This window comes from Artemia franciscana, chromosome 5 (assembly GCF_032884065.1).
Source record: "Artemia franciscana chromosome 5, ASM3288406v1, whole genome shotgun sequence".
Lineage (NCBI taxonomy): Eukaryota > Metazoa > Arthropoda > Branchiopoda > Anostraca > Artemiidae > Artemia > Artemia franciscana.
The window spans coordinates 25,219,967-25,242,196 of record NC_088867.1 but is presented as its reverse complement, the minus strand read 5'-3'; the positions used below and the strand labels follow the sequence as shown (position 1 = coordinate 25,242,196).

At 36.4% G+C, this 22,230-nt stretch overlaps 2 protein-coding genes across 5 annotated transcripts in view; one reads left to right on the top strand and one right to left on the bottom strand.

The window, feature by feature from the left end:
• The window catches only part of LOC136027155 (ABC transporter G family member 20-like), an 89,238-nt gene extending 81,740 nt beyond the window's left edge, over positions 1 to 7,498 (top strand). For all 4 annotated transcript variants that reach the window (XM_065704139.1, XM_065704138.1, XM_065704137.1 and 1 more), the window contains 2 exons: positions 1,706 to 1,792; positions 6,593 to 7,498. In XM_065704139.1, coding sequence (XP_065560211.1) covers positions 1,706 to 1,792; positions 6,593 to 6,813 — 308 coding nt within the window. In that variant the 3' untranslated portion in view covers positions 6,814 to 7,498. The remainder of the gene's footprint in view (positions 1 to 1,705; positions 1,793 to 6,592) is intronic.
• A 5,556-nt stretch (positions 7,499 to 13,054) lies between these two features.
• The window catches only part of LOC136027154 (ubiquitin conjugation factor E4 B-like), a 72,360-nt gene continuing 63,184 nt past the window's right edge, over positions 13,055 to 22,230 (bottom strand). The window contains exons 17-18 of the mRNA XM_065704136.1: positions 21,366 to 21,540; positions 13,055 to 17,085 (exon numbers count right to left, since the gene is read on the bottom strand). Of these exons, the coding sequence (XP_065560208.1) occupies positions 16,880 to 17,085; positions 21,366 to 21,540 (381 nt within the window). The 3' untranslated portion in view covers positions 13,055 to 16,879. The remainder of the gene's footprint in view (positions 17,086 to 21,365; positions 21,541 to 22,230) is intronic.

Here is a 22,230-nt window from a genome sequence, read left to right as displayed (position 1 = left end):
TTTCCCGCGAGATTGCATCCGTGTTTTGCATACCCAAGGTTCTCAAAGGGGTTGAGCATTTCCCGTGAGATTGCATCCGTGTTTTGCTATAATTTTATGTGCTATGACGGTCTAACGGCTGTCTTGAAATATTTCAACTGAGCCGTTAAAAAACGTATCCGCTAAAAAGAAAAAAAATGAATAAAAAAACAAACAGCTTCCTTCCAATTCTGTTGTTGTAGTTTTGCCGTTTATGTTTTAACAGATGGAAAAAACCGATTTAGTTTTGCATTTTTATTGCATGCCCTGTGTGTAAGGTATTTTGAGTCTGAAAAAAGACGCAGGTGCTAACCCAGGTCAGCGTACATGACATAATGATTGGATGTTTAAAGCGTTAGATTCATTATTCCTCCTTTTTTAACATGTTTTCTTGAATAAGGAAATGGTTCCTTTTTCTCCTTTCTACTTTTATTTCTTCTTCGAACTGGAAAAAAGGACAATAATTTTTTCTTTCTTTAAGTTGTTTTCTGAAGAAGGAAATGGCTTATGTCAACTTAAAACAGAATCAACTAAACTTTAGAAATGCTTAGAAAAATAGTGGGCAGCAAGGTTTTTCTTAACAAATTAGCTGTTCTTGCAGGTTTGGAGACTGTTTTTCCAGTGAATCTTAACTTACCATCACTGTAAACGTATATCATGTAAAAATAATTTTATAGTTTTAAAACCAATCGAAATTATATAAACTATTTTCTGTAGATAAATTTCTAAGTAAAGGATCCATTCTCACTATTGTATATGACAAATTTTATATGTATTGAAATAATTAGTTGCGTTGTAGGTATCAGTAAGATCTATGAGTTTATTTGACTCGCAAACTATGTTCTCGTGAAATACCAAGCAAAAGTAATTTTAATTTAGCGCAACTTTCTATGCGGAAGTCCATGTCTCAAATTCATTTTCTCGTTGCTAACAATAACATGATATTCCATTATAAGTTCATTGAATCAAGGTGAAAGTACTTCAGTTACCAAGAGTAAAACTGTGACATATTTCAATTAACTAGTCTTCATTCTTAAATTTATTTACTATCAAATTTTGTAATAACTAAATTTGTCAACTTATTAACTCTCAATGTATGTTAACTTCGCACTCAACTTTGCATTACAAACAACAGAGAGATTTAATTAATAAACAAAGTGGAAATACTGCATTGCCTAGGCTCAACTGGAGAGCAGCGGGGATTTTCGGTTCATTCCTATTCTTACTCCGAAGCAAGATTTTTGTCCTGAAAGTTTTTCCCTGTCCTATTAAGCTCCTCGTTCAAAAAGATGCTGTTTTTCCAAAAACTACCGAAATGTCATTCTTCTTCATCTTCTTCATATCTTTGCGAGGTCTGTGGATCCAGTCGGAGGTCCATTCACCTCTTTGAAATTCCAGGAATGCTTTCACTGATTATTGGATGATTCAAGAATAAAGATAATGGATGATGTCATCCAAGATGAAATTTTCATGTTAGAAGAAGAAAAAATATACTGACAACACTGTCTATGTTATGAATGGTAACATCATTCTTTAATTAAGTTTGTAATAACATAGACTTCCCTTTATATCTTCAGCATACAGCTTTTTTTTCAGTTTCTAAGTCTTATTTAATGTGTTTTACATTTGATGGCAATAGCTAAACAGTTCTTGTTTTTGTAATCTAATTTGATTATTATTTTTTTAGGTCTCCTTATTTCCTGCTTATGTGACGAAGAAACAAGCGCTATTCATTTCGCCGTTGGCAGTTTCTACCCTAACTTATTACTAAGTGGTAAGATGTATTTTCCTTTTACGACTGCCCTTCTTAAAATTCATTCTTACCTATCAATCCATTCTTAGCCAGGGACTGCTCCATAATTAAAAATGGATAAGATACGGAACAATTTCTTTGAAAAAATGTAAAGAGCAGGCTTTGTGAAGCCCTTCCCCCTCCCCATATTTTTTTTGTCTACTCCATCCAAAATGAAATTCAAGCCCTTATGCCCACATCCCTATTGAAACCTACTATTTTCTTAAACTAAATTTATCTTTAAGTGTTTCATTTACCGTTAAACATTCTAGCCTTTATGCAAGTTTTTGTAACAAAGAGGAAGATCTATAGAATAATGCAGTGTTTTGTCCTAATTGATGCAAAATATTCTAATTTCCTTAAAATATATCATTTTTATGTACATTTTTAGCTTCTCAAATGTATAAGAATGATTTTCTTCTCAAATTTGACTAGGATTCGACGCGTACAGAACTACAATGCACCAAGTCCAATTTTCGAATTTTCAAATTACTGATACCCCGAATAAACCTCATTCGGTGTTTTCCAATTTAATCTGGAACCAAGTTTTAAATGGTGAAGTGGTCAAGCTGCTCAAGGGCTTTGAAGGAAAACGTCTCGTTTTCCTTCAAAGCAGCAATGAATGAATTTCAACGTCTGATTTCGGTTTATTGTTTGCAACCTTTACCAGATAGTCATTGCTAATAGGTTGTTAAAGTTCTGTTAAATAAACTTAGAAACCCTGTTTTAATCAGTTCAAATATTGTTAAGGTTAAGATAGTAAGTGAGGTTAGATGCACATAGTCCATCCGAAACAAGCACTTTATATAGACATTTGTTCCCTGGGAATGTTTTTGGATTAAACGTGTATTAAAATTCTGCAGGGTGATAGCTTCTCTCTTATTGCAGAAACTGTATCTGTCCAACATGAAAGATTTTATTCACGTAATTACCGCCGCAAAAGGGATACAGGAGGGGAGACAGCATGAGCAATATCAGGAAATTTCTTGAAGTAGGGGGGGAGTGCTACTAGGAGATTTTGTCATCGAAACTTAAATGAAAATGTTTGTTATCTCCCCCTTTATTTATATTTTTAATGTCATTTTGTTCCCTAAGGGCATTGCCTACTAATCCCCAGTCGGTGTCTATGGAGGGACACACCTTTAAAAAATATTTATTCCAAGAACTGATTTCAAAAGAATGCATGAATTCCGTGACCACTTATGGACTGTCCGATATCTCCCAAGAATGGTAGTTGAGAGTTCGGTATCACCTGTCTTTAATTACTTTTGGCTCATCAGTTGCGTTCTTTTCAGTGTTTCCACTATCCCTAAAAATTTTGAAAGCATGGAGCAGCAAAAACGCTTGGGTAGAAGAGCGTCAAAGTTTTAATTCCGGCCCTGCTCGTGGCATTGTTGCATTAATATTAATCATGAATACGAAAACAAGGGGTGATGGATAGTTCATTTTGGATAAATATACTTAACTTCTTAAAGCAAATGTGCTAAGCTATTTTCTGTAAACGTTAAAATATTATTTTAAAAATCAGGTTTAAAGGGGTGGTAGCCCTCCTCGCATTTAGGGTAATCTCGGCTTAGTACTAAAAACGAACGTAAAGTACTCTGTAAGTAAGAGGGGCTACGCGCTACTCAACCCCCTGCTTTTTACGCTGAAGTTCGACTTTTCTTTCCCCCAATTCTTTTAGAATGTCTGCTCCAGCACGAGGGCAACCGGAATGGGATAAAAAGTATTTTTCACAATACGTCGAGAACAAGCGAACTCATTAATGTGCATTTGCTTTAAATATTAAAGTTTTCAGTTGAAATGTTTTAATAGACGAGCGGTAATTGGCGCAATTGCCCATGAACTACATTTATTGCATTCATATAAACAAGGGCGTATCCAGGATTTTGCCTGGGGAGACTTTATTTTGGGGGAGGGGGCAAAAAATATTTTAAAAAATGTATCAAAAATGGGTTTTAGGCTATATGCATTTTGCTACGTTTTTATGATTCGGACAAAATTTGGGGGGCGGGGGGGTCCGTACCCTGAACCCCCCTCCTCTCTTGGATACAGCCTTGCATATAAGTACTTTTAGCATAGCGCTATAAAACTTCAGCGTAAAAACGGGAAGGTTAAGCAGGGGCCAGATCCCATCATTATATGGAGTCATTTCTGCTCGTTTTAAATTTAAATTTTAAACTCTTTGATTTCATTAGAAAAGGCGTGTTTCTATTTAGTTTACCTAGTAGTAAATTCTACGAAAAACGAGGTTTAGTCCTACTTTCTCACATTAGTCCACGTATTTCGAATGATAGATTCCCATAGATTTTGCTTTTAGGCCATCCATATAAAAGCAGGTAGTCCACGATTGGTTGGGAAGAATCACAAAAAGAGACTGAAAAGAAATCCGTTCTGCATCGGAGGAAATAAAGACTGGAGCTTTGAGCGGGCGCAGCTCTGTTGACCTAGGGTGGCTTGGTACTGCCATAAGCCGCTAGTGATCTTAGGAACCACTTCTGGGGTCTCTTGGAGCTTCTCTGATTCTGTAGCTTCTGTGTAATGCAAGTTGTTTGGTTGATTTGTAATCGTTGCCGTAATATGTTCACTTAGTTTTTCTTTGTAGTCTACATTCATATATGACACATTACTTGGCATTGTCAATGAAGGGTACTAGAGGAATAATGTTTTCTTTTTGTACAAAAAAAAACACATTATTGCTCTCCCTTAATTTCCAGTCTTCCCTCCTGAAAATTTAAACGCAAACAAGGAACCAATTTTGATCAGGTTTTTCTCCTCAGCCGGATGCTTATAGGAAAAATGCAACTTTATGGAAATTCCCTTTAGCTTGGTTATTCACCCTTTGTTGCAATAATAAAAACTCACGGATAAACAGTCAATCAATATTAGACTTAATTAGTTCAGTAATTTTGCCAACTTTTTTTTATAGTAATAATCACAAAATAGTGAGAATTCAACCTTGGCATTTACAAATCAAATCACGTGCTTAACCAACTAGTTAACCTCAACCTTAACGTTCATATTACGCGGCAAACCGTTTGTCAAGGAGACTTATTAGCAATAGGCTAGCTTTTGCGGGACTCTGTATTTAGGCTACTACATAGAATCAATGTACTTCCGCATTCTCCGCCTAAGATTTATTTGCATGCATTGATTTAGGACCAACCCACCTTACCCGATCATTTTCGATGATTTTCCTTATTTATGAATTAAGCTAACATTCTACTTTTCCCCTCAAACTTCTCAGTTCCGTGCGAGAGGGGGTAGAGAAACGAAAAAATTTCCCTGTCAAAGAACCAGCCCCCTCTCCCTTGGTTCAGTAAAAGGGTCAGAAAATCATAGAAAAGTTCGTTTATCATAGGCACACATACACTTATTGGAGAGGGAGAGAGACACGAAAAGGTACACTATTTTATTCACAAAGGCATAGTGTTGGGTGAGGAGGGACTGATAGGATATTCCCCTTCTTCCTGAGCTTGAAAATTAAAACTAAAATACCACTATTAGAACTTTAAGTTAATAAACTTGTATATTTTTGAAAATTTTTTACATTGTCCTCCTCCTTACCCTTGACACCTTTTTGCTCTTATATTAAAAATATCATTCCTTAAATTCTAGCAGTAAAAAATAAGGTTAGTTTACCCCTCCCCTTTTTATGTCAAAACACACTGTGGCTCTTGTTTAGAACTTGTCATCTTTTACACAAAGAGAAAAGCGCTCTACCGTCTGGCGAGCTGTAAGTTTGTACCCCCATGCCTGGAAAAAAAATAAATAAAAGAAGTGTGCATAGTTCAAATATGTATTGAGAAAAAAATTATCCTCACTTAGCCTTAAGCCTTATCAATTAGCAACAACTTGTTTAGCTAGCTATATTTGCTTGAGTTTGCATCCAGACAGTCCAGAAGCATTGAATATTATTAGTTTGTTTCGCATTATATTTTGTTTTTTTCGAGATATAATCAGTTTTGAAGAAGCCATAAGTTTTTTTTTGTAAAGCAATAAGTGTGGATTGTAAAAACAATGATCTAGAATCTGAGGAATAGAAAAAGTAGAAAAATAAGTATTTACCAGTGTAAATAAACCTCAAAGATATAGTAAAGCTCGCGTCTAGATTTTTCGCATATATTCGTCCACTGGAAGCTTTAAATTACACCTTGGAATTACGGTTGATAGCCGGACTCTTGGTTCATTTAGTTATATATTGAATATTATAATCTATTTTGTATGATTTATGAGTTAACTATTAGTAGCAATGGTATATCTGTTTATTAATACGTGTGTCACGTTTTGGCTATGAACTTTGCGCTCTTTTCTACGGGAAAATCATCCTGGAAATTTTGTCAAGATTGACTACAAATAAATATAAATAAAAAAGAATAATTAGAAATTATACCCAATAAAAATTTATTTTGTAATGTGAATGTTACTACCCCTGCATTATATGTTCCGTTTGGACCGTCAAAACGTCTAGATTGCAGATATGCTCGAATGATGATTTCCTCTGTTTTTTTTTTTTTTTTTTTTTTTTTTGCAATTCTCAGCTAAACTACAAAAATCTCATTTCCTGTTTTAGTTAAATATTTCTTGTCTTGTATACTTTATGTAATATTTTAAACATAATACTAAGAATTTGCGAAAAGGTCATTCAAGATAAGATTTATACCCTAGCATTGCTTAACCGAGTTCGAGATAACAAAAATATGCCAACCCTGTTTTAGTGAAATTAGCAGTAGTTGTATCCCCCACAGTACATAATATGCTCACAAAAATGCTTCTTTTTAGGTGTGATGTGGCCCATAGAGGGTATGCCTACATTCATGAGAGAATTTTCATACTTTTTGCCTCAGACTTATGCCGTAGAATCTATGAGAAACGTAATAGCCAGAGGTTGGGACGTGGACAATCCAGAAGTGTACCTTGGTGTTGTATGCAGTGTATCTTGGGCTTTGGGTCTATTATTTCTTAGTGCGGCAGTTATCAGAATCCGGAAATATACTGGCTAAGTACAATTTAACTAGAAACACAGTTTATTTTTGTTGTACCAAAGACATTTAAGATATATTTCCGCTAGTGACTGCCGGCCTCAGCCCAAGTTGACAAAAATGACTCGTTATAATTACAAAAAAAATATATATATATTTATATTTTATACTTTTGCGTATGCTAGTGCTCAAGGTTTTTATAAGGTTGTGAATGATTTTGTATTATCTATAGAATGAGTTTGAATCTTGTATTATGTTAAAAATAACGCTGCCATAAGTCGTGATTCGTGTTACGTTCGGCTGGTACGTTGATGCCAGACATGGGGAAAATCAACAATGGTTTAGGCAAGTATCAGCTACTAAATGTGATATTCATTTATCGCTTATATAATCAATATTTATGTATATAATCATTTTGACAAAGGGACCTCTTTTTCATTTATCATCCTAAGCTATGAGCTCAGGTGCAGTGTTCGAGGGGAGGGATGTATATTTAACTAGACCCATTCTTATTTGGGATATTTTTCAAGGCACTTTTCCGAGTTTTGAAAAATATAAGGTTTTTTTTATATCAAGTTTTTGTTTGCTCATTTATAGCTTTTTTCAATTTTGACTGAAATATAATGTATTTAACTTTATCAGTGAAATATTTGATAATAAGTTCTTTCTTGTAAGTTATCCTCAATAAACTAGTGACTTTCTGAAATATTCGTTACTTTTATATTTACAATAGTTCTTAGTTTCACCATAATCTTTATTGTTCACTTAGCGGCTATGTCTGTCTCATCTACTTCTTCTCCAAGTATAAACCAGGGAGGGGCGCTGACTTCTGGCCACCTGGTTTACGTCTCGGAACGCCACATGTGCCGCACAGTTCCCCTAAGATTGGCACACTCCCCAAAACACTTGGGGCAGTTCCGCCAGGCTTGGAACGCGCAACTTGGATTACATGATTTCTGAGAGAGAGAGCGACCCCTCAGTATGACTATAACCATTCAAGTATGTCGTTATTGTGGTTGTGGATGCAATATGCAAGTCCTTCCGATACTCTCACGCAAAATACCTCTTGTTGAACTAGCTTGCAATTCACATGGGCTTTAAACTGGTAAAACTAGTGTACTAAGCACTAATAACGTATAGCCAGGAGGAAGGGGGGGGACCATTCCTACCATATTTGTGGAAAGTTATCGGCACACATGCTTATTGGCTATTTAATGATTAAAAAGGCACTTTGGACAGTGGAACCGTCTGCACCCTCCCTCCTCCAAATAGAAACTAAAAGACAAAATTCTGGACATAGGCATGTACAATTACTAACGGCAAACAAGAAAACGAATATAGTATAGTCAAACCATGATAATTTTGTGCTAAATTTGGCGTGAGTTTAACGATAAATGTTGCGAGATATGTGCCAGAACATAAGCTTATGCTTCAAAATGAAAAGTAGAAACCAAATTGTAATAAAATCTTTGGACAAAAATTTATATCTTTTGAGACAAGCTTAAAAGCATTTGTAGTAATTGGATGTTTTTGCATAACTAAAAATTGTATTCACAGACAATGTCTCTAAATCTATGGGAGAGCGGGGCAAGGATTAACATTTTCTGCCCAAGTACACTCCTAATTACTTAGGAATTTATTAGACACAAAAGCTGATAGTTGTTTTCTAAGAAGCAGTTTTAGCTACCTTTCTACCCTTGCTACCTTTATACTCATAAAAGTCATAAACTCAAGCAATCACAGAAAATCTTAAGCCAAGAAAAACATTTCTCTTCTTTTCTTGAAAGAAGAGAAATATAATATATCTTAAAAGAAGAGAAAAATGTCATACATAATGACAAAATTCAATCTTTTCAAAAAATAAGTAGTTATATGCTGAGAATAAAAAACGACTGTACTTATGAAAGGGGGCACAAATCCAGGGATTTGTAAAAAAGCTATGTTAATAGTTGAGTAGACATGATTGATTAGCAGTTGCTGCTCGCGTTCAGGTGGTACGTACCCCTTTGCTTGAGAACGCATGCCAAGTTTGGAAGCCACAAGCGCGTAACGTCGAGTACCTCAGCGATGAAACTGGAACACTACAAAAAAAAAGAGACTTAAAAATCATCCTTAGAACCAAGTATGTCACTTGGAACTCTGCCCTCGCATCTCTACAAATCCCAACCCTTAAAGAACACAAGTATACAAGGACATTCCGTGCTTTTGAGTGACAAACGCCTTTCCCTAATACCGTCGATACAGTCAACAGAAGCAAATGCCCCAAGAATAAGTTTGAACTAGTGCACAGCAGAACTAACCATTTCAGTAATTCATATGTTCCTTTTTATGGCACTTGGTATTCACCAAGTGACATGTAGCGATCGCAATTTCTATTGGTCTGTATGTCCCGGTTTAGCTAGTTTGGGCACTTCCAGATAAGCTAGGACGATGAAATTTGGCAGGCGTATCAGGGACCAGACCAGATTAAATTAGAAATAGTCTATTCCCCGATTCGACCAACTGGGGGGAGTGAGTGGGGGAACGGTTAATTCGGAAAAACTAGAACAAATGAGGTATTTCTAACTGATGAACAGGTGATCGGATTTTAATGAAACTTGATATTTAGAAGGATATTGTGTCTCAGAGCTCTTATTTTAAATCTCGACTGGATCCGGTGACATAGAGGGGAGTTGGAGGGGGAAACCTGAAATCTTCGAAAACGCTTAGAGTGGATAGATCGGGATGAAACTTGGTGGGACAAATTAGCACAAGTCCTAGATACGTGATTGGCATAACCGGAACGGGTCCGCTATCGTTTGGGGGAGGGGTTAATTCGGAAAAATTAGAAAAAATAAGGTATTTTTACCTAACGAACAGGCGATCAAATCTTCATGAAATTCGATATTTAGAAGGACCTTGTAACTCAGATCTCTTGTTTTATATACCGACCGGATCCAGTGTCACTGGGGGGGGGGGACCGGAAATCTTGGAATACGCTTGGAGTGGAGAGACCGGGATGAAACTTGGTGGGAAGATTAAGCACAAGTCCTAGATACGTGATTGACATTACCGGATATCCGATCTCTTAGGGGGAGTTGATGGAGGGAGGGGGCCTAATTCGGTAATTCGGGAAAATAAGAAAAAATGAGGTATTTTTAACTTACTAACGGGTGATTGGATCTTAATGAAATTTATTATTTAGAAGGACCTAGTGTCTCAGAGCTCTAATTTTAAATCCTGTCTGGATCCGGTGACATTGGGGGGGGAGGGTTAGAGGAGGAAACCGGAAATCTTGGAAAACGCTTAGAGTGGAGAGATCGTGATGATACTTGGTGGGAAGAATAAGCACAAGTCCTAGATGCGTGATTGACGTAACCAGACCGCATTGGCTCTCTTTGGGGGATGTGGATTAATTCGGAAAAATTAGAAAAAAATGATGTATTTTTAACTTACGAACGGGTGATCAGATCTTAATAAAATTTGATATTTAGAGGGGTCTCGTGTCTCAGAGCTCTCATTTTAAATCATGACCAGATCCGCTGCCATTGGGGGAAGTTGGAGGGGGATACCGGAAATCTTGGAAAACGCAGTGTAAAGATCGGAATGAAACTTGATGAGAAGAATAAGCACATGTCCTAGATACGTTATTGACATAACCGGACCGGATCTACTCTCTTTGGAGGAGTTGGGGGGGGGGATATTTGCTAGTTTGGGCACTTCGAGATAAGCTAAGACGATGAAAGTTGGCAGGCGTACCAGGGACAAGACTAGATTAAATTAGAAATAGTCTCTTCCCCGATTCGACCATCTGGGGGAAGCGAGCGAACAAGGTAGTAGAAAAGAATTTTATTTACCAATAAAACAAATGATTGTTCTTCTTAAGTGTGGCTTGTTTTCTATAGGTAGAATTTTCGCTTAGAGTGCGAGAGATCTCAGTTTCGAAAACCGGACTACCCAATTTTTACACGAAGAAGATCCGAAACTAGATACGTGATTAATATAGCGATCGCTGAAAGTTGGCAGGCGTATGAGGGACCCAACCAGATTAATTATAATTATTTGCTTCCCCAATTTGACCATCTGGGGGCGGGGGAGGGGAAGGACGGTTAATTCGGAAAAATTAGAAAAAAAGAGGTATTTTTTACTTACGAACGAGTTATCGGATCTTAGCGAAAATTCATAATTATGAGGACCTCGTGTTTCAGAGCTCTTATTTTATATTCCGACCGTATCCGGTGACATTGGGGGCAGTTGGAGGGGGATACCGGAAACCTTGAAAAATGCTTAGAGTGAAGAGATCGCAATGAAACTTGGTGGGAAGAAGCTCTTGGCTCTTCCGACCTCGTCACAGGTGCCATATGAGCTCTTGTTTTACTACTGTGATGAATTGTACTTTGTGCTTAATATGTTGTAAAAAGTAGCGTAAACCAGTTACGGCACTAGCCTTAACTACGATAGCTATTTTTATTAAATGAACCTTGAATGTCGCCAAGTTGTTCATAGCGTTTCAGTTAACAAGTTGCCCGATAAGTATTGGTTATCTTTTAGTGATTCCATCCGAAGAAATTACTGCTAAGCAGACAATTTCGATAAAGCGTGCTCCACCGCACTATATCTGATATCCCTAAATGAGTCGTCCAAGCCAGTGATGTGTCAAAGAGATTGCCACATTTTATTAATCAGACAGGCTTAGCCATTAGGCTCCCTGAAACAAAGTGCCTTTCCACTGATAAAAATTTTGACTAATAAATGGAAACAGACTGAGAATACAGATGAATCCCGACATCCAGCAACATTGACTGACATCAAAGGCGGTGCCTCGAATGAAACCCAGCTAAAAATAAGAAAAGCATGGAGGACTTTCTTGCAACTTCGAAAACCATCATGGTCACGAAAAGAAATTAGCTCAAAGACCAATACCGAGCCTATGCGTCATACATAGCCAAAGGATAATTTATTACTGTCTAATCAATGACCAGGCTTGGAACCCAAGGCCCATTATCTGCTATTCCCAAGACCAGAAGACTTAAGCTGACTCGACCGCATTACCAGGCCCCGAAGTGCGTACCTGACCACCCAGTCCATCAAATTCAAGTCTCCCTTCCAACTGAAGACAAAAAAGCATCCAAGCTGAATTATTGCACACTACGCTATAGATAGACCTTGAGCCTCTCTGGGCTTTCCGTAAACATGAGTACGACAGGGACAAGTATGGGTTCAAACTGTCCGCCTAAACAGAAACTAAAAGTATACAAATTATGTTCCAAATTGGGCTGAGAAGCCTGCGCCTCTTAAGTACAAATACGTATGCAAGATACTAGGGATTGAAACAAGTCAATGACATGCTTTCTGTCTCCAGCCCATGTACCCACATAACCTGGGAGGGCCCTTCAAGAACAAGCACTCAAACCCGCAACGTTTCAAGATACTAACGATGTTTCTATAGTTTCCAATTGATTATTCAGCAGAACCGAAAGCTGGGAGAGAATAAAAAGAACCTGCACCACAGCCTTTCCCGACCAGTGGAAAAATATATCCTCGGAAAATGATCCTCTCGAGCACCAGTATTCACCTACACCATCTAAGAAATAGAGAATAAATTTCATAAAGAGTAGGTAATGCTGGTTTTTATAAAACAAAAATTGAAATAAAGCTAACGATAAGATGTCAGGTTTTAGCTAGTTTTCGAAATCTTTTACACTGATGCAGGCAGTGTTTAAGATCAACAAGATTCTTCCATTTTTCTTCTGACAACTCAAGTACCTTTATCGACTTTGATGACTCTGGAATTGGGTAGTTGAAATGTATTATTCTGATTAGTAGTAAAGCCCATCACCTAAAAACAGGCTTACTTCCCGTCAGGGGAATCCTTCGAACTCTGTCGTTTTTGCCGCCTCATCTCGCTCGTTCGTGCATACTTTTTTGAAGGTATTAGATTATTTGAAATTTTAAACACAGCTCTAAAGGGAGTTTGAACGGCTTCATCACTAAAGAACATCTTGCACTGATCGTGGTTAGACGTTAGGACACAACACCCTCAGCCCGAGTTTCCTTTACTTCCTATGGGGTTTCTAAATTCTGTAATTTTATTAATTACTGCTGGTGCAAAAATTTCTAAAATCAGAATTCGTCACGAAAGAACACCTAGCAATGATCTTATTCAAGACTTAGCATTGAATATTTAACTATACATCACAGACTACTCGAGTTTCATCAACTTTTTCTGAAAGTTTCGAATGCTATAATTTCAATAAATACTGCTAGTGAAAGATTCTGAAGCCAGAGTTAATCAGAAATTTTATTCAAAAATTGACTCGCATCATTAAGTTACTCCAAACAATTGAAAAACCGTCTATCAAATAAAGCATAATGCAACACTATAAATAAAGACAAACAAGATAGATAAGCTAAATTTATACCACGGAAGTATCTTAAGTATGCTCTAAGAATGATGCCTAGGCAAAATTAAAATTTTCGAGTCTGTATTCTCATTAGATTACCCAGATTAGGAATAGGCTATTCAACTTTCTACTTGAAGGTGGAAATAGGTAAAATCAAAAGGAAAAATGTGGATATGATAAAAGGCATATAACGAAGAAATTACAAATAGCAAACACATTGGACTAGTTTAGCTTTCCATTATAGCACTTTGCAACGTTTCATAGTTTAGTTTAAATGGTTGTTTTTGGGTTATGTTAATGGAGCTTCTCTATGGTCTATCTCGCTTAGATAATAATTTGTAAAAAAAAAACACTAAATGACTGGCATTTTAGATGAACTTTAGTGCTCTTTATTAAGTTAAGTCTCGGTTCCTCGATAAAACCTATTTACACTTCATGTAAAATTTAGCTCATTAAACAGAGTAAGGGCAAGTGGTAGACGATTTTCAATAGAATACGATGTTATAGTCTGGATAGATTTAAAACCGAATCATGATAGGGATGTATATATATATTGAAATTTCAACTGGCATATTAAATATACATATATGAAAAAGGACGAATTTCGTGAACATCTTGGTCAGGAAGAAAATTTCTGAAAACAATTTTTTACAAAACAATAAAAACTTCTGGGTCATTCACAGATAATATTGCTAGTCGATAAGACCCCCCCCCCTCAAATAAAGAGCATTGAGACAGTGATTTCATGGGAAATCTTAAGCCAATCTATGATTATTTCATTGTAGCAGTCGTTTGAATCAGTTGTGGTTCTTTTGCTACAAGAAACGAACAAGCTATGGTACCGTGCAGCAACAGAATTTTTCATTAAAAAAAGTTAAAGACCAACCGACATTCATCTTAGCACCGTAAGCGACCACAGCGACTCATGTTCTCGAATTTCACCGTAAAAGAATGACCGGCCAATTTAAAAAGGCTTTGAACAAGTTCAAAATGATATATTTGCAGGTTGCTTTAAAAGTGTAATTACACCTGTCAAAAGCCACATGATATTATTTAAGAAGGTCGGTTCACGAAGACTTGTGAAAGTGCTAATGGCGTAAAGACGCCAAAAGAATGGCGTATAACTTTTTAAAACTAAGTCGAGCTATGGGAGGATTCTTCTTAATGGATTTTTATCTTCCGACGACATTTACGAGCCGTACGTGACAGGAGATAGGACAGATATACTATGACTCTCCCCCTCCCCTCCATCAAAAAATGGTTCAGTAGAAAAATGTTTCAAAAATAGCAGAATTTACAAAAAAGACAATTCATAACACTATATTAAAGAAAAACTGTCCCAAATTAATTGTTCCATTGACAAGACCTTGATTTACTATTAGAAAAGTAACCCCTCAAAACTCTACAAAGCATATCTTGTAGCATCATATCTTCTAGCAAATAAATGAAACTATCGCTTTAAAGGGATACACATTTTAACAAATCTGAACGAAAACACAATATAGATTTCTACGACGGTCGGTCTATCTTGTTATTTATGAGTCTAACCAAAGACTGTGCTGCTGCCCCTTGCAGGATGCCTAATTCAGTAATAAAGCTGTGCCAAGTCCAGAAAAAGGAAATAGGCTCACAAAGCTTTGACTAAAACGGAATCTCTCTTTTTCCACTAGAATTGCATAACACAAGCGAATAGTTTTAAGACCAAGTGAGAAGCGAAACATTTTTATGATGAAAATAGAGAATAATAGCTGAAAAGAAAGCCATTGTCACAGAGGAAATAAGGAATTTTAAAATCTTTCAGCAGCTATTCAGTCCATGCATGTACTTGCTGCAGAATCAGACATTTTTCACCTCACCTGCCACCCGAAATTACTATGTTTCATGGGAGTTTGCTTAACCACAAGCTTTCCAGACTCGCGGCGACTGAGCCTGCAGTCACACCATGGACTTCTTTACCGAAGGACATAGGATTGCAAGGTCAGCGTGGTATCTACCAATGCAGGGATTACACCATGTTTAATGAATACACTGAACAATATTGAGCTTCATCTATTTTCAGGCATCGATACTTTGAAACTGACACACAACTGACTTGGATCAGTTTAGTACTTAAGCTTATAAGTTATATCCTAATCTGATGCTCATTGACATCAGAGTAAAGAAAGCGGAAAGGGGGGAAAAGCGATTTTTACCTTAAATAATACAAAACATTGACGCTATCATGTCTAGGCATTTCTTTGTTGTATGCAGACCAGAAGGGAAGAGAAAAAAAAAAATCAATAGTAATTCTTCATAAAATTCCGTTATATCCAATTTACAATCACACAGTAGTATCCAGTGTAAAGGAGTGAGAACTAGATGAGATAGGCTTTTTTTTTTGATGAAGCAGAAAGTGGACTAATTGCAAAAGAAAAATCTTTATCCCTTCTTTTATGATATTGTATATTCAAACGAAATTAACGGTGTGGTCTTTTACCTATTAATTTCAAATTTGCAATGACTATAAACGTTTTTTTTGTGGCAAAGTTATGTGTTTATTGAGGATTATAGTAAAAGAAGGATCAAGATCAAAGTTTTCAACTGCTAATAGACCCTGGTTGTATAAATGCAAATTATATGTGCATCTTGATACTAATTACACAATGGCAACAGTAATTCAAAATACAGCATGTGCAGTATCACTGGAATTTTTAAAGAAAGTAGAAATATAGAAAATAAGCCCTTTTTTCTCTTTTCTTAGTACGATTGAGTAGCAATTATTTGTAAAAGCAATACTTTTTTTTAGAAATCTAAGATATGGCAAAAAGAACTATGGTGGTATCAAAAACTAGATGTCCTAATTATTGTTATGAGGGATTACAGAATATATAACACAGTTCAGACAAAACCGAACCTGCTAAATATCTTGAGGACAAAATGAGAAAAAATTTAACGAAGAGAAAATTTGCATCAATATTATTAAAACCGGAGAAAATTATTCCAACGAGTCGACAGAAACTTGTACCGTTTGAGAGAGTCGGCTGTAACCTAAATATGATAAAATATTTCATATAATGCATTTCGAATCACCGCATCCGAAAATAAATATAAACATTAATTTATAAGAACAATGCAAATAGGACTATGACTTTGAAAAATAGCGCCAATGTTTGCATTAGGGTAACTAACAAAATACATGGAAAATTGTTTCTAATTCCGGTTAATTGACATATTACATGATTAATTTTCATGATTACTGTGTAAAACTATATTCTTTAGCTAATATCTGTTTCTAATCAATCATCGGATTCAGGGAGGACCAAGTAATATCTTTGAAATTCTGAGAAAACTAGCACAAAAATTACCCACTACCTAGCCAAAATCCAATTAGGGCTGTTGATACACCCAAGGCCGTATCCAGAGGGAGGGGGTGTTAGGAGGTTTACAAAAATGTTTGTCCGACTCGAAAAATATAACAAAAATGAATATAAATTTTTTTTGATGCGTCCCCCCCACATAAAATATTTTTCATACCCCCCCCCCCCCCCAAAAAAAAATACTGGTTACAGCCCTAGATACACCATTGTCATAATCTACTTTTACGGAGCGTTTTACTAAAAATCGGTCTAAGAAAGCAAAATCGATTTCACAAAAAAAAACAAATAAAATAATTTTCTAAGGCTCTACACTTAGGTCAACTAAGAAAGCAATAACTTTATCTATATTTATTCAGACGATTTTTGTACTTTCCACTCTTGTATTTTCTGTTTAAGTTCTGAAGCTGGTACAAGCATTTCTTCTGTGAGTGGCTGCCGATTGAACGGATCCGTAGAAGAATTGAGCAAATGTCGAAGGATGATAGATCGATCCATTACTTTCCCGCTACTAGGAAGGATAACTGGATCTTCCATTAAAGTGTCCATGAGAGGATCTAAAAGGGGAAAAAAAAATATGACATAATATGTATTTGTGCTCATCAAATATGAATTTTGAGCCCTTTCCCATAAAAAAAATCGGTAGGAGAAGAGAGAGAGAGAGAGAGAAGAGAGAGAGAGAGAGAGAGAGAGAGAGAGAGAGAGAGAGAGAGAGAGAGAGAGAGAGAGAGAGAGAGAGAGAGAGAGAGAGAGAGAGAGAGAGAGAGAGAAAGAGAGAGAGAGAGAGAAATGGAAAAAAGAAGAGGAAGCTGTAGAGCTCAACTACCAATATAGTAAATAATTAGCTGATCGTCAAAACTGGCAGCGTAGCATGAAGTAATAAATGACAGCACCGATCTTGCCATAAAAAAGGAGATATCATGATTCTTTTTTTTCTGGTTATGAGATACCGCTCCAATAGTCAATATGATTAACCTTGTAGTTTCAAAAGAGTCTTCTGACAGAAAAAGAGAGGGCAAACACAACACGGTTACTGTGTTTTTTTTTCCGTCCATAAAGCTAAACGAGAGCCAAGAGCTCATATTGCACTTGTGACGAGGTCAGAAGAGCCAAGAGCTTCTTCCCACCAAGTTTCATTACGATCTCTCCGCTCTTAGCGTGTTCCAAGATTTCCGGCTTCCCCCTTCAACTCCCCCAAATATCATCAGATCCGGTCGGGATTTAAAACAAGAGCTCTGAGACACGAGGTCCTTCTAAATATCAAATTCCATTAACATCCGATAGCCCCTTTAAAAATACCTGATTTTCTTTTTAATTTTTTTTTCGAATTGACCGTCCTTCCACCTCCACGCCCCCTTCCCGATGGTCAAATCGGGGAAGCGACTATTTCTAATTTAATCTGGTCGGGTCTCTGATATGCCTGCCAACTTTCAGCGATTGCTACATTTATCACGTATCTAGTTTCGGACATTCTTCATGTAAACAATGGGGCGGTCCGGGATTCAAACCTAAGACCTCTTGCACCCTAAGCGAGAATCATACCCCTAGACCACAAGCCATACTTGAGAAAATCATTTAGTTTATCGGAAAAAAAAATCTTCTCAACTATATTGTTCGCTCGCCCCCCCCCCAGATGGTCGAATCGGGGAAAAGATTATTTCTAATTTAATCTAATCTGGTCCCTGATACACCTGCCAACTTTCATCGTCCTAGCTTATCTAGAAGTGCCCAAACTAGCAAATCCCCCCAACTCCCCCAAAAGAGAGAGGATCCGGTCCGGTTATGTCAAAAACATATCTAGGACATGTAGTTATTCTTCCCAACAAGTTTCGTCCCGATCTCTACTTTCTAAGCGTTTTCCAAGATTTCCTGTTTCCCCTCAAACTCCCCCCAATGTCACCGGATCTGGTCGGGATTTAAAACAAGAGGTCTGAGTTACGAGGTCCTTCTAAATATCAAATTTCATTAAGATCCGATCACTCGTTCGTAAGTTAAAAATACCTAATTTTGTTCTAGTTTTCCGAATTACCGAATTAGCCCCTCCCCCAAACTCCCCCAAAGAGAGCGGATCCGTTCTGGTTATGTTGATCACGTATCTAGGACTTGTGCTTTCTACCCACAAAGTTTCATTCCGATCTCTCCACTCTAAGCGTTTTTCAAGATTTAACGTTTCCCCCTCCAACTTCCCCCCCCCCCAATGTCACCAGATCTTGCCAGGATTTAAAATACAAGCTTTGAGACACGATATCCTTCTAAATATCAAATTTCATTAAGATCCGATCACCCGCTTGTAAGTTAAAAATACCTCATTTTTTTCTAACTTTTCCATATTAAAGGTCCTCCCACTCCCCCCCAGATGGTAGAATCGGAGAAATGACTATTTCTAATTTAATCTGGTCCGGTCCCTGATACGCCTGCCAAATTTCATCGTCATAGCTTATCTGGAAGTGCCCAAACTAGCAAAACCGGGACCAACAGAAATTGCGATCGCTATATGTCCCTTGGTAAATACCAAATGCCATTAAAAAAGTGAGTTTCGTTTCAATTTAACGATGATGGAGGTCAATAAATACCATCAATGTTGCCTACGTAGATTTGTTAAGCACAGAGACACTCCGTAAATCAAGTAACACGGAAATATGCCTTTCAGTTGTTTGTAAATCAACATTTGTTACTGTCAATTATAGTTCCCATTTTTTGCATAATATCAACTAGATCCAAATGATCATCTTATGTACATTTCCTGACATACAATTTTTATAAATTGTCCATGCTTCTTCTTCAATAATTTCCTTAAATTGCAAAATAATGGAAGGAGACAGCATCTAAATTTCATTTTCATATTCCATTTAATAATTCACTTATCATGTTAAAATATGACAAATGAAAAGACTCGCACAAACTAGAGCAATTGAGGATTTAAACCGACAACAGACAAAGGACGTTTCGATAATAAAAATGAAACGACTGGTTGCTGTCTGACAAGTGTCTAGCCTTAGGTTTATACAGCAGCGTTTTTATCCAACGTATAACATATGCAGCGAACATGTAGAATTGTCAACAACAAACTGAATAACTGCAACTATTAAAAACAAAAATGGCCTACCAATATGACATTGAGTAGAAAAACAAGAAAAAAAAAATAAAAACAGCTCGCATGTACTCAATTTCTTTCCTGGAGCCTTTACTTTCCGAAAAATTTTCGTTTCAAGTACTTTTTAGGTTCTTTCTAATTACTCTGAAGTAAAAATTGACTACTATTGCTACTACTACTGCCACTGATAACTCATTGCAGCGCTATGCCGCCTGATGCCCATTGCAAACACGGATGTTTCCTGATAAGCTCAAAGTGGTTTTACTGAAATTTAGATTGTAGGACACAAATTACAACATCCCACCTAAAATATATACACTTGGACAGAAAAGCACCATAGCACATGGACTGGTAAAAGGAATAGAAAAGAAAAAGATCTAATCTGCCACGAAACACAAAAATGTCATTTTTCATGCAAAAGCGCAGTTGTGTTAAGTATGGATAATAAAACTCGTATCCACATTTTATTGGTAATAAAACCCATTTACCTGATGATTTTTAGACAGAAAACGACCAAAGCCAAGAACAGAATGCACTTCTAGGGCACAATTCTGCCGGACAAAAAGTCCTTCGGATCAATCTAGCAACTAGCTGCAACCAAGTAAGGGACGAGTCACGGCGCAAAGTAACCAAAAATGTAAAACACGTTTAAACGAAAAAAATTATTTAAAAAGACTCATTCTCCTGCATTCAGGTATGATCAAGACAAAGAAAGAAGTTCTCCAACAAAGGAATCGTACTGTAGATGCGGAAAGAGCACCCAAAGAACCACTCGAAGGTTAAAAAAAAACACAGAAAAGGAAAAAATATGGTTTTTCTCAGTTGTGAGCAATACTGAGCATTCTATATGATTATGGGTATATTGTATTGAAGGCGAAACTAGGTCAGAGAAACTATCAGTGCTCTCCAGCCCAATTTTTCCAAATTCAAACCAAAACAAGCTATGCACCAGCATTATCGTTCTAACAATGCAATATCAAACTGAATGTCTAAAAACTTTGATTTTGAAATTCAAAAGTTGGTAAACTTTTCGTTGTTCATATTATTTACTTACAAGTAAAGTGAACATACCAATTGATGCCTTTTTTTAAGTTCTTTACGAATATAATAATGACTATCGCAAATTCAAATTCAGGCCCTTTTTGAGCTCTTTGAAATGACCAAAATATTTATAGTTTTAGGGATAAAAAAGGCTTAAAATATTGGTTTCAAACTTACTGTTTTATTCTAAATCCATTTATAAATTTAATATAACTTAATATTTATAGATTATAAATTATAAATTTTAATGCCGCTTTGGATTGGAACCTTGTGGGATATTTATCTACACCTTCTTCCGTCGGCTTTCAATTATAAAAATTATCTATCCAAATTAATCGTGGAAAATCAGTACTTGTGAATTATATAACATAAAAAAATGGATTTAAAATGAAACAGTAAATTTAAGACCAATGTTTTAAGCCTTTTTTTATACCCAAATACTAGAAGTATTTTGGTCAGAAATATTTGGTCAAGAGCTCAAAAAGTGCTTAAATTTGAATTTACGATAGAAGCGATTATCATATTTGTAAAGAACATAAAAAAGGCAGCGAGTGGCATGTCCACTTCATTTGTAAGTCAATAATATGAACAATAAAAAATTTACCGAAAAGTTTTTATTAGAACAGCAGTCCTGCACACAGTTGGCTTCCAGCTCCGTTATTCTTATACCAATTATTCATATTTTACCCCAGAATGACTTACCCATAAATTCATCTGGAGCGTCACTGTAATCAATGTCCTGTTTTTTGTTCCTTAGCCTGGCTTCACAAGCCCTGGAAGCAAGGTCTCTCCACTGTAAAATTTGCATAGGAGTTTTGTTTAAATTCCTTTCCAAGCGAACAGCTGCATCCTCAAACAATTCCCTTGAGAATGACCTCTAAAAGCAGAAAACATAAATGAGTGAATACCAACCTCTTATCATAGCTTCATACTTGTTACTACAACCGCCCTAACCATCCAAAATGGCTATTTTTTGGCTTGCCTCTCTTATTCTATAGCCTATTATGCCATCTAGCAATTTATCATTAACTAATCATATTTTTTTTTTATATATAGGGTATTCTAATGATGTTTCGTTTCAGCAACCAAATGGATTTAAGATCCCATAGCCCTTCCCCAGGCGTTTTAGTCTTTTAAAGCGCTTTTTACATTCAAAAAGGAAAAAACTAGAAGTACCTGAAACAGACAGAGTCAAATTTTGTAGTGGAGATATTCTAAATTTATTTATATTTATTAACGAAAAAAAAAACAAACAATTCGAACTACTTGAATTAAAATAAAGTAGTTGTGGGAATCAGGCCATGGATAATTGTAGAAAAAGCCAAGACAGACAGTCCGAGTGAGTCAGAGGCAAATCTGGCATAAGCCCTTTTTAGGGTTGTATAAAAATGATATCAGTTCATTTGTTGATAGATAAGCGTCATTCCTAGTGCAGAACTAAGGTAAATAGTCATAGAACTAAACATAAACAAAACACAATGTTAGTAGATCCTATTTTCAATAGTCTTTCTCCGGTTCTGTGATTTTTTTTTCGCACCTGTATTTGCTATCATGATAACGTTATTAG